The sequence below is a fragment of the Petromyzon marinus genome, chromosome 48, assembly GCF_048934315.1.
Source record: "Petromyzon marinus isolate PM22_M1 ecotype Great Lakes invasive population chromosome 48, UKy_Petmar_22M1.pri1.0, whole genome shotgun sequence".
Classification (NCBI taxonomy): Eukaryota; Metazoa; Chordata; class Hyperoartia; order Petromyzontiformes; family Petromyzontidae; genus Petromyzon; species Petromyzon marinus.
The window spans coordinates 8,778,791-8,796,568 of record NC_133714.1 but is presented as its reverse complement, the minus strand read 5'-3'; the positions used below and the strand labels follow the sequence as shown (position 1 = coordinate 8,796,568).

Below are 17,778 nucleotides of genomic sequence, written 5' to 3'. Positions count from 1 at the left end.
ACCTGGGAAAATAACAAAAAATAGCTTAGTTTGATTGCGATCATAGTTGCGACGATGATTCTGAGAGCGATCTGGTGGCGCAACCGATTGCTTAAATGTGGAGCCGGCTTTCGAGAGGACAAACGCCACTGGGCCGCATGGATCCACAGGCAAACGCGACAGAAGAAGAGTGATTTTTTTTTTTACGACCAATGGAAAATTTCAACAAACAATATTCAACCCGTAAAGCGACGGCACCCGAGAGCGATTGTAATTGCGCTGGCAACGTGTACCTCCTAACCCACCTCGTCACTAACTCCTCACCTCTTCGCCCCCGTCCACAGAAGCCCATGTGCTGCAAGGGATTCTTTGGGCCGGACTGCAAGCCGTGCCCGGGAGGCTTCTCGACACCCTGCTACAACCACGGGAAGGTGAGGCGGACACCAGCGACGATTATCTGTACCGCTCCTGGGCCTCCCCAAGGTCAACTCAACCCTCACATTAATGCCCAGTGCGGTGTGTCAACATCGCCACTGGGGGAGACTAAGATGGCCGGGCGCGGGGTGCTGGCCACCCACCCCCTCGTGTGCTGTGGTGGCCTTCATGGGTGCTTGCTGCGTGGCACTTTCCCCCGACAGTCTGCTCAGGCTACACGGGGTATCTTTGTCTGTGTGCGTGCGTGTGCAGTGCATGGATGGGCTGCAGGGGGACGGGACGTGCGTGTGCGATGAGCGATTCGAGGGCTCCGCGTGCCACGTGTGCAAGCGGCCCGACCGCCACGGCCCCAACTGCGACACGGGTGCGGCTGCCCGTTGTGGCGTGGTGGCCCGGGGCCCCTACGCGCTCGCTAACTCGCTCACCTGCACGCTGACTCGCTCGCTCGCTCACCTGCACGCTGACTCGCTCGCTCGCTCACCTGCACGCTGACTCGCTCGCTCGCTCACCTGCACGCTGACTCACTTGCTCGCTCACCTGCTCGCTCGCTCACCTGCGCGCTGACTCGCTCGCTCACTCACCTGCACGCTGACTCACTCGCTCGCTCACCTGCACGCTGACTCACTCGCTCGCTCACCTGCTCGCTCGCTCACCTGCGCGCTCGCTCGCTCACCTACGCGCTCGCTCGATCACTCCCCTGCGTTCTCACTCGCTCGCTCACCTGTGCACTCACTGGCTCACTTGCGCACTGACTCACTCACTGACTCACCTGCGTACTCACTCGCTCGCTCACCTGTGCACTCACTGGCTCACTTTCGCACTGACTCACTCGCTCGTTCACCTGCGTACTCGCTCACCTGTACATTCACACACCTGACTCGCACTCAAAAAGCATACAGTGAGTGCAGCAGAGACGCACGCAGAGTGACGGAGAGACAGATTCGGCGCAGGAGACACAGAGGGAGAGTGAAGGAGAGACACAGTAGTCAGAGAGAGGCAGACGGAGCCACACGCCCGCTCTTCTCTCCATCCCTCGCTCTGCTCGCCCCGCAGGGTGCCAGTGCCTGCACGGGGAGTGCGACAACCGGCCGGGCAGCGGCGGCATGTGCCGCTCGGGCTCGTGCCAGCGCGGCTACACGGGCGCGCTGTGCGACCAGCAGACGGCGCGCTGTGGCGCCACGCCACCAAGGCACTGCCACGCGCACGCAGAGTGCATGGCGCGTGACGATGGCGTCCACGGGTACGTGTGTGTGTGTGTAGGTGTGTGTAGGTGTGTAGGTGTGGGTGTAGGCGTGTGTAGGTGTGTGTGTGTGTAGGTGTGTGTGTGTGTAGGTGTAGGCGTGTGTAGGTGTGTGTAGGTGTGTGTGTGTGTGTGTAGGTGTGTGTGTGTAGGTGTGTGTGTGTATAGGTGTGGGTGGGTGTGTGTGTGTAGGTGTGTGTGTGTGTAGGTATGTGTGTGTGTAGGTGTGGGTGTGGGTGTAGGTGTGTGTGTGTGTAGGTGTGTGTGTGTGTAGGTGTGTGTGTAGGTGTGTGTGTGTAGGTGTGGGTGTAGGCGTGTGTAGGTGTGTGTGTGTGTGTGTAGGTGTGTGTGTAGGTGTGGGTGTAGGCGTGTGTAGTCCGGCAAAACAACTCCTTACCTCCTCGTTGATGCAGGACGTGACGGTAACGCTCTGGTGAGCAGTGCCGTGGGGGGGAGGGTCAATTTCGATTGGTCATTGCCCTCGTGGCGTTTGTAGCCACCACAGCGGCCAAAGGGGGCTCTGGACGGGTGCGAGGGGCTGATAACCCCTCCACCCTCAATTAATTACCACAAGTCCACGAAATAAATATCCAGTTAAGCTCGTTCCGGCGGCCCTGTGAGGGACAGGCATCTGTGACATCTCCTGGCCAAACCCCACTTGGCGGAGCCAGGAGATTGAATCTTTTCCTTCAGGGTTCCTCCAGAAACAACGAAAAGCCACTTCGTGTGGCCACGTGGAATGTTCGAATGCTCACTGCGGAGGAGAGGCTGCTGCTACTACTCTGTCGGGAGCTGGACCGGTACCACCTGGATCTCTGCGGTATTCAGGAGGTCCGGTGGACCTATTCTGGATGCTGCAACCGTGAGGGGTGGACAGTCTTCTACTCGGGGCAGCAGACTGCCAAACAACAGGGAGTAGCTCTGGTAAACAAAAGAATGAAGGGGCCTTTGGAGTGTGGTGGTGAGGTGTGGGAAGCTGTAAGCCCCAGGCTACTTTGGGCTCACCTTCCCATCAACCAGAGGTGAGGAGTGGTGGTCGTGGTTACTTTTGCCCCCACCGAAGTTTAACATTAGTGGAGGGATGCAGGCAAGGCCGATGAGTCAGATGCCTTCGATGACCTCCTGTCACAGGTGCTAGCTAAAGTGCTCCCTCGGGATAGAGTCATCCTGTTGGGTGACTTTAATGCCCGAGTTGGTCATGATGGTGGCACCTGGTCTGGAGTGATTGGAGGGCATGGGCCAGATCAGCTCAATAACAACGGTAGAAGGCTGCTTAACTTTTGTGCAGCCCATGGGCTTGTAATTATCAACACTCTCTTCCGGCATCGGCGCATCCACACATCATGGATGCGCACGCCTTGTCCAAGCAATAACATCTGCTGGACTACATAGTGATGGAACGGCGGATACGGGCCCATGTCCTTCACACCAGGATCTACCGTGGAGCTGATCTGTCCATTGACTATCAGCTTGTCATCTGTTAGAAGCGCCTGCCATTTTTCCACTTCAGTGGTGGGTGTACACCCAGGTCCCTATTCAAACCCACAGTGGCCTGGTCTCAGCTAGCTGATGAAAGTTGCAAGCAAGAATTTCCTCATCGCTTGCAGCTGTGGTTGGCATAGTCCCTTACTCCTGATGCAGAGGGGGAATGTGCGAGGTTTAGGACTGTGGCTCATGCAGCTGCAATGGCTGCTTTGGGTAGGCAGCCCAGACCTCCCCAGAGATCCTTGCTGACAGAGGAGGTGTTCAGGCTGGCTGAGAAAAAGCGACAGGCCCACTCTCATTGTCTACAGCATCCCACGTCAAAGAATGAGGAGCTGAGCATTTCTGTGGGGTCCTGGGGGAAGGGAAATCCCTCAGCCTGGAAAACATCATGGGGCAAAGTGGGGATGACCCTGCTGAGGCTGCCTCAAATAGTGGAAGAAGTCACCCCCTGTGAGTGGCTGGCTGAGGTGCCATCTGTCGAGGACGTACAGAAGGCGATCCAGAGTCTGAGATCAGGAAAAGCACCAGACAGAGATGTTCTCCCAAGCGAAATGTTGAGGGAGGAAGATGCCCTGGTGGTCCCCCTCTTTAAGAAGGGGGACCGCACATACTGTAACTACAGGGGCATCTCCCTCCTCAGTGTGCCGGGAAAGGTGCTGGAAATAATGATTCAGCATCGCCTTGCCAGGCACGCTGAGGAGAGGCTTGCTGAGCCCCAATGCGGTTTCAGGAAAGGGTGGTCCTGCACGGATGCCATATTTTCTGTCCGTCTGCTACAGCAGAGGTGTAGGGAATTCCAGCAAGACCTACATCTCTGTTTTATTGACCTGGTCAACGCCTATGATACCATCAGTAGGCCTGGGCTCTGGGTTGTTCTTCGTGCTTTCAGAGAACCCGGACCTTCTGCTCACGATCATTAAGGACCTTCATGATGGTGAGCGGGCCCGGGTAAAACTACGTGGCTGGGAGTCGGAACCATTCCCTGTTCACCTTGGGGTGTGACAGGGATGTCCTCTGGCTCCCACACTATTTGGCGTTCAACACTTCACGTGGCCTTAACGTGCACATAGCCTGGCACATGCACCGTGGTTACGTCACCACCACTTCGTGGCGAATGGCGGTTGTTGTGTGTGTAGGTGTGTGTGTACGTGTGTGTATGTAGGGGAGTGGTAGTGTTGCGGTTAGCGCTACGCTGCGATTCCCACTCACGGCCAACACCAGTGACGATGATCTGAACCGGTCTTGGGCCTCCCCTAGGTCGACTCAGCCTCAAATGAGTACCTTGTGCAGTGTGTAAACATCGCCACTGGGGAGACAAAGGCGGTCGGGCGTGGTGCTGGCCACCCACCCCCTCGTGTGCCGTAACCGGCCTTCATAGGTGCTCGGTAAAAGAACTTGCCCCAACAGCATGTTAAAGGGGACACGTTGGCTTTTTGTCTTTGTGTGTACGTGTAGGTGTACGTGTGTGTGCAAGTGTGTGTAAGTGTGTGCGTGTGCCGTGCCGGCCTTCATATGTGCTCGCTAACAGCACTTGCCACAGCAGTATGTTAAAGGCTACACGGGGGGATCTTTGTCTTTGTGCGTGTCAGTTGCGTGTGCCAGGAAGGCTTCAAGGGGGACGGGTTGTCCTGCGTGCCACAGGACCCCTGCGCTGGCCCCGACAGAGGGGGTTGCCACCCCAACGTGAGTGGTGGGGATTTGGCGGGACCCCCGTCTCTACCCCCACGCACCCCCTTCACGACTAGCTGGGGTCCTCACCAAGAGAGCCCCACTTGCCTGTGTGGCCCCGCTCACGACTCACCCCTCACCGCTCCACGCCTCCCCTCACCCCCCGTGGTGGCGGTGCAGGCGGTGTGTCGGCGCGACGCCCCGGCGGGGAGGCAGTGCGTGTGTGCCGCCGGTTGGAGTGGTGACGGGGTGCAGTGCATGCCCAGGGACCTCTGCACCGAGCCGGGACGCAACGGCTGCAGCGGCAACGCCAGCTGCTCCTCGCTGGGACCCGGCCAGGTGCACGCGGACACGCACACACACACACACACGCGATACGTACACACACATACATACACGCACACACACACACACACGCGATACGTACACACACATTCATGCGTCTCCAACTCGTCCTCTGAGGGGGTGGGTGGCCAGCACCACGCCCGACCAGCCTTTGTCTCCCTAGTGGCAATGTTTTTTATCCACCGCACTAGGTACTCATTTGAGGCTGAGTCGACCTAGGGGAGGCCCGGGACCGGTTCAGATAATCGTCACTGCCGTGAGCGGGAATCGAACCCGGGTCGCCAGGTTCATAGCGCAGCGCGCTAACCGCTACACTACCGCTCATATACATACACACACATACGCACACACACATACACACACACGCGATACAACAACAACAACCGCCATTCGCCACTAAGTGGCGGTGACATCACCACGACGCTTGTGCCAGGCCATGTGTACCTTCAGGCCACGTGAAGTGTCGAACGTTCGCTGGTAGGAGGTCACGGGGCAGACCTAGGTGCCACGTGTCGACTGACTGAGATGACTGGCTGATGCACCACCTGTGCCCCCTACTGTGCCAACTTAATGTGCTTTAGCCACCCGGCGCTCCGCTCGTTGTTGTGAGCGTTGCTCCTCCACCCTCCTACTGCCCAGTAGCATCCTTCACGAGCCTCCTCCACAGAGGCCGATCTTGACATCGCTGGTACCAGTCATCAGCAAGTCCACTCAGCTCCACGTCCTCCTGTACCACATCACTCCATCTCTTCTCTAGTCCATGCCGCGCCCGTTTAGCCCCCTCGATCCAGCTGAACAAAAGCTGTTTAGGCATGCGGTGGCTGGGCATGCGGGCTACATGACCCAGCCAATGCAGCCTTGCCTGCCGGAGGAGCTCACCGAAGGGACTTTGCCCAGATCTTTCAAGGATTTGTGAGCTCCTCACACAATCCAGCCTGGTTAAACCCAGGATAGATCATAGGCAGGCCAGCCTAAATGTTTCTAACTGGCGAAGATGCTCCATTAGGGGGGTCCACATTTCGCAAGCGTAGAGAAGGGAGGGAATGACTGTGGCCGAGAAGACCTCAAGCTTCGTGCAGAGCGACAGACCAGGTAGCTTCCACACAGCGTTACGCAACCGATGAAAAGATATTGCCGCTCGACTGATTCGGAGTGAGACCTCTGCTGTTAAACCGGAGCCAGTCATGAGCACACTGCCCAGGTATGGGAAACTCTCCACTCTCTCCACAACTGCCCCATCACCGATTGGGAGTTGTGGGCGTGGAGTGTCTGATGGTACAAAATACCCAGGCAGGTGCTTAGTTTTGGTGGGGCTGATGGTAAGGCCCACCTCTTAGTGGCATGCTCCAGTTTCAGCAGCAGCGTCTCCAACTCCTCCTCTGAATGAGCAGCAATTACCAAATCATCGGCATACATAATGTTGTTGACCAATAGGGAGCCATCCCTTGACCGTATTGATCAGCCTCCCATTATATCTGTACTAAATGGAAATTCCCCCGGTACAGCTATTGAAGGCTTCACGAACTACGTGGTCAAACTAGATGTTAAATAATGTGGTAGCCAGAGGACATCCATGTCACACCCCAAGGTGTATAGGGAATGGCTCTGACTCCTGGCCACGTAGTTTTACCCGGGCCCGCTCACTATCATGAAGGTCCTTAATGATCGTGAGCAGAGGGTCAGGGACTCCGAAAGCACGAAGAACAACCCAGAGCCCAGGCCTACTGATGGTATCATAGGCCTTGACCTGGTCAATAAAGCAGAGATGTAGGTCTTGTTGGAATTCCTTACACCTCTGCTGTAGCAGACGGACAGAAAATATGGCATCCGTGTAAGACCGCCCTTTCCTGAAACCACACTGGGGCTCCGCAAGCCTCTCCTCAGCGTGCCTAGCAAGGCGATGTTGAATAATCTTGCCAGGACCTTTCCCGGCACACTGAGAAGTGAGATGCCCCTGTAGTTGTTACAGTCTGTGCGGTCCCCCTTCTTAAAGAGGGGAACCACCAGAGCATCCTTCCAATCCTGCGGAACCCCTCCAGTGGTCCAGACTGTTGTTATGATGTCATGTCGGGCAGTCTGTGCACAAACGCCGCCCTCCCTCAGCATTTCGCTTGGGAGATCATCTCTTCCCGGTGCCTTTCCTGGTCTCAGACTCTGGATCGCCTTCAGCACTTCCTCAACAGATGGCACCTCAGCCAGCTACTCACAGGGGGTGACTTCTTCAAATATTTGAGGCACGACAGCCTCAGCAGAGCAATCCCCACTTTGTGCCACGATGTTTTCCTGGCTGAGGGATTTTCCCTCCCCCAGGACCTCAGAAATGCTCAGCACATCTGCAAACCTGTTCCTGGGGGTCGGAGATTGGATCACCATTTTTTCCCCTAATGGTGGTAATAGGTGTGGCGCTGCAGGTTAATTTTTTGATGGAGTTAAATAGGGATTTGTGATCACGGGCCACTGAGACAGACTCCATCTCCTCAGCAACCCGCGACCACCACCCATCCTTGCAGCGCCTCACGGCTCTCGGAACCTCCGAGTGAAGGCTGCGGTAAGCCTCCTCATTCTCTGATGTGGGATGCTGTAGCCGATGAGAGTGGGCCTGTCGCTTTTTCTCAACCATCCTGAGCACCTCCTCTGTCAGCCAGGGTCTCTGGGGAGGTCTGGACCGCGTACCTAAAGCAGCCATTGCAACTGCATGAGTCACAGTCCTAAACCTCGCCCATTTACCCTCGACATCAAGAGGAGTGGGGGACGATGCCAACCCCAGCCGCAAGCGATGATGAAATTCTCGCTTGCAACTTTCATCAGCTAACTGAGACCAGGCCACCTTAGGTTGGAATGGGATCCTGGGTGTACACCCACCACCGGAGTGGAAGAATGGCAGGCGCATCTTACAGATCACAAGTCGATGGTCAGAGGGCAGATCAGCTCCACGGTTGGTCCTGGTGTCAAGGACATGAGCTCGCATCCGCTGATCCGTCACTATGTAGTCCAGCAGATGTTCTTGCTTGGACCCGGCATGCATTCATGATGTTGTGTGGATGCGCCGATGCTGGAACAGCGTGTTGGTAATTACAAGCCCATAGGCTGCACAAAAATCTAGCAGCCCCCTACAGTGGTTATTGAGCTGATCTGGCCCATGCCTTCCAATCACTCCAGACCAGGTGCCACGCGATACATACAGACACACATACATACACACACACACACGCGATACGTACACATACAAAGACAAAGATCCCCCGTATAGCCTTAACAGACTGTAGGGGCAAGTGCTGTTAGCGTGCACCTATGAAGGCCGGAACGGTACACGAGGGGGTGGGTGGCCAGGTTAGCGATTTGTCGTATTATCTGGCTGTATAGGAAAAAAAAAAACTTTACTATGCAAGTTGAACACGTGTGTTTTAATATTTATTAGTTTAATTATGTATTTAGGGCCCCTTTATAACAGGCCCCGCACTAGCTTAGTCCGGCTCTGGCCACGTGATGTGTCAAACGCCTACTGGCAGGCGGCCACGGGACAGACCCAGGTGCCAGGGCTTGACTGACACACACATACTGTATATGCCACACCTACCTACAACCCTGCCTCCTGTCTTTCCCGTGTCTCCTGTCCCTACACCCCCCCCCCTTCTCCTCCCCCACCCCCGTGTCTCCCCCCCCCCGCCCCTTGTCTCCTCCCCGTCTCCCCCCGCCGGTTCTCGCCCCCACCCCCGTGTCTCCGCCCCCCCCGTATTTCTCACTCCTCCGTGTCTCCCTCCCCCGTGTCTCCCTCCCCCGTGTCTCCCTCCCACCCCCGTGTCTCCCTGTCCCCAGGCCCAGTGCACGTGTCTCCCCGGTTTCCGTGGCGATGGGACGCAGTGCGAGGAGATGGATCCCTGTGGACAGAATAACGGCGGGTGCCACGTGCAGGTAGACCACCTGTATAGCTACACACCTGTACAGATCATTAGATACACACCTGTATAGATGATTAGATACACACCTGTACAGATGATAGATACACACCTGTGCAGATAATTAGATACACACCTGTACAGATCATTATATACACACCTGTACAGATCATTAGATACACACCTGTATAGATGATTAGATACACACCTGTATAGATGATTAGATACACACCTGTACAGATGATAGATACACACCTGTGCAGATAATTAGATACACACCTGTACAGATCATTATATACACACCTGTACAGATCATTAGATACACACCTGTATAGATGATTAGATACACACCTGTACAGATGATTAGATACACACCTGTACAGATCATTAGATACACACCTGTATAGATGATTAGATACACACCTGTACAGATCATTATATACACACCTGTACAGATAATTAGATACACACCTGTATAGATGATTGGATTCACACCTGTATAGATGATTAGATACACACCTGTACAGATCATTAGATACACACCTGTACAGATGATTAGATACACACCTGTACAGACCATTGGATACACACCTGTACAGATGATTAGATACACACCTGTACAGATCATTGTATACACACCTGTACAGATCATTGGATACACACCTGTACAGATGATTAGATACACACCTGTACAGAACATTGGATACACACCTGTACAGGTCATTGTATAAACACCTGTACTGATGATTAGATACACACCTGTACAGATGATTAGATACACACCTGTACAGATAATTAGATACACACCTGTACAGATGATTAGATACACACCTGTATAGATCATTAGATACTCACCTGTATAGATGATAGATACACACCTGTACAGATAATTAGATACACACCTGTACAGATCATTAGATACACACCTGTACAGATCATTAGATACACACCTGTACAGATGTTTAGATACTCACCTGTATAGATGATTAGATACACACCTGTACAGATAATTGGATTCACACTTGTACAGATCATTGGATTCACACCTGTACAGATCATTGGATTCACACCTGTACAGATCATTGGATTCACACCTGTATAGATGATTAGATACACACCTGTACAGATGATTAGATACACACCTGTACAGATGATTAGATACACACCTGTACAGATCATTGGATACACACCTGTACAGATCATTAGATACACACCTGTATTGATGATTAGATACAAACCTGTATAGATGATACGATACACACCTGTATAGATGATAGATACACACCTGTATAGATGATTAGATACACACCTGTATAGATGATTAGATACACACCTGTATAGATTATTAGATACACACCTGTACAGATCATTAGATGCACATCTGTATGACTCATTAGATACATATCTGTAGTTTGCGTGGTGGTTATTGTTGTGGTGGCTATTGTTGTGGTGGTGGTGGCGGTGGTTATTGTGATGACTCATGGCCAACACCGGTGATAAATATCTGAACCGGTCCTGGAACTCCCCTAGATTGACTCAGCCCTAATTAAGTCCCTGGTGTGGTGTGTGAACATCGCCACTAGGGAGGCAAAGGTGACTGGGTGTGGTGGATGTGGTGGTGGTGGTGATGCTGGTTGTGATGGTGGTGGTGATGATGGTGGTGATGGTGTTGATGATGGTGATGTTGATGATGATGGTGGTGATGATGATGGTGGTGATGGTGGTGATGGTGGTGGTGATGCTGGTTGTGATGGTGATGGTGATGATGGTGGTGGTGGTGATGCTGGTTGTGGTGGTGGTGGTGATGATGGTGATGTTGATGATGATGGTGGTGATGGTGGTGGTGGTGATGCTGGTTGTGATGGTGGTGGTGATGATGGTGATGTTGATGATGATGGTGGTGATGGTGATGATGGTGGTGATGGTGGCGGTGATGCTGGTTGTGATGGTGGTGGTGATGATGGTGGTGGTGGTGATGATGGTGGTGATGGTGGTGGTGGTGGTGATGCTGGTTGTGATGGTGGTGGTGATGATGGTGATGGTGGTGCTGCTGGTTGTGATGGTGGTGGTGATGATGGTGATGTTGATGATGATGGTGGTGGTGGTGGTGATGGTGGTGGTGTGCTCATGGCCAGCGCCGGCCTGACAGCAGAGGTCTCTCTCCAAATCAATTGAGCAGCTTTCTATTTTCATCGGCTGCATAACGCTGTGTGGAAACTACCTGGTCTGTCGCTCCACACGAAGCTTCGGATCTTCTTGGCCACGGTCATGCCCTCCCTTACAAATATGCTTGCGAAACGTGGACCCAGCTAATGGAACATCTTCGCCTGTTAGAAACATATAGGCTGGACTGTCGACGATCCAACCTGGGTTTAATAAGGCTGGTGTACGGAGTTCGCAAATCCTTGAAAGATCTTGACAAAGTCCCATCGGTGAGCTCCTCCGGCAGGCAAGGCTGCGTTGACTGGGTCATGTAGCCCGCATGCCCAGCCACCGCATGCCGACACAGCTTTTGTTCGGCCGGATTGAGGGAGCTAGACGGGCACGGCATGGGCTACAGAAGAGATGGAGTGATGTGGTACAGGAGGACGTGGAGCTGAGTGGACTTGCCAATGACCGGTACCAGCGGTGTCAAGATCGGCCTCAGTGGAGGAGGCTCGTGAAGGACGCTACTGGGCAGTTGGAGGTAGTCGCCCTCCAGTAACAACGGAGGGCAGAGGAGCGACGCTCACAACAACGAGCGGAGCGCCGGTGACTAAAATAGAGCAAGTTGGTACAGTAGGGGGCGCAGGTGATGCATCGGCCACTCATCGCAGTCAGTCACGTGGGTCTGTCCCGTGACCTGCTGCTAGCGGGCGTTCGACACTTCACGTGGCATTAACGTACACCTAGCCTGGCGCAAGCGGCGTGGTAATGTCACCGACACTTAGTGGCGAATGGCGGTTGTTATTGATGGTGGTGGTTGTGATGGTGGTGATGATGGTGATGGTGGTTGGTGATGGTGGTAATGGTGACGGTGGTGGTGGTTGGTGATGGTGGTGGTTGTTGTGGTGGTGATGGTGGTGGTGGTTGGTGATGGTGGTAATGGTGATGGTGGTTGGTGATGGTGGTAATGATGATGGTGATGGTGGTAATGGTGATGGTGGTGGTAATGGTGATGGTGGTTGGCGATGGTGGTAATGATGATGGTGGTAATGGTGATGGTGGTAATGGTGACGGTGGTAATGATGACGGTGATAATGGTGATGGTGGTTGGTGGTGGTGGTTGGCGATGGTGGTAATGATGATGGTTTTAATGGTGATGGTGGTAATGGTGACGGTGGTGGTGGTTGGTGATGGTGGTAATGGTGATGGTGGTAATGGTGACGGTGGTGGTGGTTGGCGATGGTGGTAATGGTGATGGTGGTAATGGTGACGCTGGTAATGGTGACGGTGGTGGTGGTTGGTGGTGGTAATGGTGACGGTGGTAATGGTGATGGTGGTAATGATGATGGTGGTAATGGTGATGGTGGTAATGGTGATGGTGGTAATGGTGATGGTGGTAATGGTGATGGTGATAATGGTGATGGTAATGGTGACGTTGGTAATGGTGACGATGGTGATGGTGGTGATGGTGGTGGTGGTTGGTGATGGTGGTGGTAATGGTGACGGTGGTGGTGACGGTGGTAATGGTGACGGTGGTGGCCGTGCCGCCTGCAGGCCTCGTGCGAGCACGTGGGCCCTGGGCTCCGCGTGTGCTCATGCCGCACGGGATACACGGGGGACGGCACCACCTGCCTGGGGGACCTGGTCACGGTGAGGTGGGGGTGGGGGGGACCTGGTCACGGTGAGGTGGGGGTGGGGGTGGAGGGGGACCTGGTCACGGTGAGGGTGGGGGTGGAGGGGGACCTGGTCACGGTGAGGTGGGGGTGGGGGTGGAGGGGGACCTGGTCACGGTGAGGTGGGGGTGGGGGTGGAGGGGGACCTGGTCACGGTGAGGTGGGGGTGGGGGGGACCTGGTCACGGTGAGGTGGGGGTGGGGGTGGAGGGGGACCTGGTCACGGTGAGGGTGGGGGTAGAGGGGGACCTGGTCACGGTGAGGTGGGGGTGGGGGTGGAGGGGGACCTGGTCACGGTGAGGTGGGGGTGGGGGTGGAGGGGGACCTGGTCACGGTGAGAGTGAGGGTGGGGGTGGAGGGGGACCTGGTCACGGTGAGGTGGGGGTGGGGGGGGACCTGGTCACGGTGAGGTGGGGGTGGGGGGGGACCTGGTCACGGTGAGGTGGGGGTGGGGGGGGACCTGGTCACGGTGAGGTGGGGGTGGGGGGGGGACCTGGTCACGGTGAGGGTGGGGGTGGGGGTGGAGGGGGACCTGGTCACGGTGAGGTGGGGGTGGAGGGGGACCTGGTCACGGTGAGAGTGAGGGTGGGGGTGGAGGGGGACCTGGTCACGGTGAGAGTGAGGGTGGGGGTGGAGGGGGACCTGGTCACGGTGAGGTGGGGGTGGGGGGGGACCTGGTCACGGTGAGGTGGGGGTGGGGGGGGACCTGGTCACGGTGAGGTGGGGGTGGGGGGGACCTGGTCACGGTGAGGTGGGGGTGGGGGGGGGACCTGGTCACGGTGAGGGTGGGGGTGGGGGTGGAGGGGGACCTGGTCACGGTGAGGTGGGGGTGGAGGGGGACCTGGTCACGGTGAGAGTGAGGGTGGGGGTGGAGGGGGACCTGGTCACGGTGAGGTGGGGGTGGGGGGGGACCTGGTCACGGTGAGGTGGGGGTGGGGGGGGACCTGGTCACGGTGAGGTGGGGGTGGGGGGGGACCTGGTCACGGTGAGGTGGGGGTGGGGGGGGGACCTGGTCACGGTGAGGGTGGGGGTGGGGGTGGAGGGGGACCTGGTCACGGTGAGAGTGAGGGTGGGGGTGGAGGGGGACCTGGTCACGGTGAGAGTGAGGGTGGGGGTGGAGGGGGACCTGGTCACGGTGAGGTGGGGGTGGGGGGGGACCTGGTCACGGTGAGGTGGGGGTGGGGGGGGACCTGGTCACGGTGAGGTGGGGGTGGGGGGGGACCTGGTCACGGTGAGGGTGGGGGTGGGGGTGGAGGGGGACCTGGTCACGGTGAGGTGGGGGTGGAGGGGGACCTGGTCACGGTGAGAGTGAGGGTGGGGGTGGAGGGGGACCTGGTCACGGTGAGAGTGAGGGTGGGGGTGGAGGGGGACCTGGTCACGGTGAGGTGGGGGTGGGGGGGGACCTGGTCACGGTGAGGTGGGGGTGGGGGGGGACCTGGTCACGGTGAGGTGGGGGTGGGGGGGGACCTGGTCACGGTGAGGTGAGGGTGGGGGGGGGACCTGGTCACGGTGAGGGTGGGGGTGGGGGTGGAGGGGGACCTGGTCACGGTGAGGTGGGGGTGGAGGGGGACCTGGTCACGGTGAGAGTGAGGGTGGGGGTGGAGGGGGACCTGGTCACGGTGAGGTGGGGGTGGGGGGGGACCTGGTCACGGTGAGGTGGGGGTGGGGGGGGACCTGGTCACGGTGAGGTGGGGGTGGGGGGGGACCTGGTCACGGTGAGGTGGGGGTGGGGGGGGGACCTGGTCACGGTGAGGGTGGGGGTGGGGGTGGAGGGGGACCTGGTCACGGTGAGAGTGAGGGTGGGGGTGGAGGGGGACCTGGTCACGGTGAGAGTGAGGGTGGGGGTGGAGGGGGACCTGGTCACGGTGAGGTGGGGGTGGGGGGGGACCTGGTCACGGTGAGGTGGGGGTGGGGGGGGACCTGGTCACGGTGAGGTGGGGGTGGGGGGGGACCTGGTCACGGTGAGGTGGGGGGGGGACCTGGTCACGGTGAGGGTGGGGGTGGGGGTGGAGGGGGACCTGGTCACGGTGAGGTGGGGGTGGAGGGGGACCTGGTCACGGTGAGAGTGAGGGTGGGGGTGAAGGGGGACCTGGTCACGGTGAGAGTGAGGGTGGGGGTGGAGGGGGACCTGGTCACGGTGAGGTGGGGGTGGGGGGGGACCTGGTCACGGTGAGGTGGGGGTGGGGGGGGACCTGGTCACGGTGAGGTGGGGGTGGGGGGGGACCTGGTCACGGTGAGGTGGGGGTGGGGGGGGGACCTGGTCACGGTGAGGGTGGGGGTGGGGGTGGAGGGGGACCTGGTCACGGTGAGGTGGGGGTGGAGGGGGACCTGGTCACGGTGAGAGTGAGGGTGGGGGTGGAGGGGGACCTGGTCACGGTGAGGTGGGGGTGGGGGGGGACCTGGTCACGGTGAGGTGGGGGTGGGGGGGACCTGGTCACGGTGAGGTGGGGGTGGGGGGGGGACCTGGTCACGGTGAGGGTGGGGGTGGGGGTGGAGGGGGACCTGGTCACGGTGAGGTGGGGGTGGAGGGGGACCTGGTCACGGTGAGGTGGGGGTGGGGGGGGACCTGGTCACGGTGAGGTGGGGGTGGGGGCGGGGGTGGAGGGGGACCTGGTCACGGTGAGGGTGGGGGTGGGGGTGGAGGGGGACCTGGTCACGGTGAGGTGGGGGTGGGGGGGGACCTGGTCACGGTGAGGTGGGGGTGGGGGGGGACCTGGTCACAGTGAGGTGGGGGTGGGGGGGGGACCTGGTCACGGTGAGGTGGGGGTGGGGGGGGACCTGGTCACGGTGAGGTGGGGGTGGAGGGGGACCTGGTCACGGTGAGGTGGGGGTGGGGGTGGAGGGGGACCTGGTCACGGTGAGAGTGAGGGTGGGGGTGGAGGGGGACCTGGTCACGGTGAGGTGGGGGTGGAGGGGGACCTGGTCACGGTGAGGTGGGGGTGGAGGGGGACCTGGTCACGGTGAGGTGGGGGTGGGGGCGGGGGTGGAGGGGGACCTGGTCACGGTGAGAGTGGGGGTGGGGGTGGAGGGGGACCTGGTCACGGTGAGAGTGAGGGTGGGGGTGGAGGGGGACCTGGTCACGGTGAGGTGGGGGTGGGGGTGGAGGGGGACCTGGTCACGGTGAGGTGGGGGTGGAGGGGGACCTGGTTACAGTGAGGTGGGGGTGGGGGTGGAGGGGGACCTGGTCACGGTGAGGTGGGGGTGGAGGGGGACCTGGTCACAGTGAGGTGGGGGTGGAGGGGGACCTGGTCACGGTGAGAGTGGGGGTGGGGGTGGAGGGGGACCTGGTCACGGTGAGGTGGGGGTGGGGGTGGAGGGGGACCTGGTCACGGTGAGGTGGGGGTGGAGGGGGACCTGGTTACAGTGAGGTGGGGGTGGGGGTGGAGGGGGACCTGGTCACGGTGAGGTGGGGGTGGAGGGGGACCTGGTCACGGTGAGGGTGGGGGTCGAGGTATGATGGACAACAGTAGGGTCCTAGGGGGACCTGGGGATATATAATCGGGGCCCAGAGAGATCTTGGTTTGCAGTAGGAATCTGGGGTAACCTGGAGTCGGAGGAATGGATTCGGAACCCAGGGAGACCTGGGATTTGCAGTGATGACTCAAGGGGACATTGGGTTCGCAGGAGGGACCTGGAACGACCGGGGAATTGATTGGGTCGCTCAGAGAATGTTGGATTGCAATGAGTGGCCCAGGTGGACCTGGGGTAGGAGTGAGGCCCAGGGGGAGCTGGGTTGATGCCCATGATTTGTGTCTTCCATTTTCAGACGCTGGCGTCTGCCTTCGTGTTTGCTCCGTTCAATGCCTGGGTTGAGGTGAGTCGGTGGTGAGTGGGTGAGTAGGTGATGTGAGTGAGTGTATGGTTGGGGAGGTGGACGAGTGGGTGGGTGAGTCGGTGGGTGAGTGGATAGGTGGGTGAGTGGTTGGGTGAGTAGGTGGATACGCGGCCGAGTGATTGCGCAGGTGAGTGAGTTGGCACGTGTGCAGGCGAGTGAGTGGGTGCGTGCAGGTGATTGAGTCGGCGAGTGGGCGTGGCTGTGTGAAAGTGGGCAGGGCCAAGGAAGGGAGGGAGGGGTTAAGGGGGAGGGGCCTCCGGCTCACCTTGTGTCCACGTACGCGCACGCGTTGAACGCGGTGGGGCGAAGGACAACCCCAAATATGGCCTCGCCGTGTCTGCGTGTGGGCCCACAGAGGGCCTCGCTCAGGGAGGCGCTGGCCTCCGGGAACTTCACCGTGCTGGTGCCCGCCGCGAGCGTCATCGCCAACACGACGTGGAGCGGCGAGCGCGAGGCGGCCAGCGCTGTCAAGTGAGCCGGCCACACCGCCGCGACACACACAGCACACACACACACACATAGATGATACACAGCACACACACACATAGATGATACACAGCTCACACACACAGAGTACACACAGCACACACACACAGAGTACACACAGCACACACACACAGATGACACACAGCACACACACATAGATGATACACAGCACACACACACAGAGTACACACAGCACACACACACAGATGACACACAGCACACACACACACAGATGACACACAGCACACACACACAGAGTACACACAGCACACACACAGAGTACACACAGCACACACACATAGATGATACACAGCACACACACACAGATGACACACAGCACACACACATAGATGACACACAGCACACACACACAGATGACACACAGCACACACACACAGATGACACACAGCACACACACACAGATGACACACAGCACACACACACAGATGACACACAGCACACACACAGATGATACACAGCACACACACACAGATGACACACAGCACACACACACAGAGTACACACAGCACACACACACAGCACACACAGCACACACACAGAGTACACACAGCACACACACAGAGTACACACA

At 57.9% G+C, this 17,778-nt stretch overlaps 1 protein-coding gene across 1 annotated transcript in view; it reads left to right on the top strand.

The window, feature by feature from the left end:
- The window catches only part of LOC116952738 (stabilin-2-like), a 132,289-nt gene that overhangs the window by 49,093 nt on the left and 65,418 nt on the right, over positions 1 to 17,778 (top strand). The window contains exons 21-29 of the mRNA XM_076074418.1: positions 324 to 410; positions 667 to 778; positions 1,468 to 1,654; positions 4,729 to 4,822; positions 4,988 to 5,146; positions 8,969 to 9,064; positions 12,748 to 12,843; positions 16,632 to 16,679; positions 17,056 to 17,171. Coding sequence (XP_075930533.1) covers positions 324 to 410; positions 667 to 778; positions 1,468 to 1,654; positions 4,729 to 4,822; positions 4,988 to 5,146; positions 8,969 to 9,064; positions 12,748 to 12,843; positions 16,632 to 16,679; positions 17,056 to 17,171 — 995 coding nt within the window. The remainder of the gene's footprint in view (positions 1 to 323; positions 411 to 666; positions 779 to 1,467; positions 1,655 to 4,728; positions 4,823 to 4,987; positions 5,147 to 8,968; positions 9,065 to 12,747; positions 12,844 to 16,631; positions 16,680 to 17,055; positions 17,172 to 17,778) is intronic.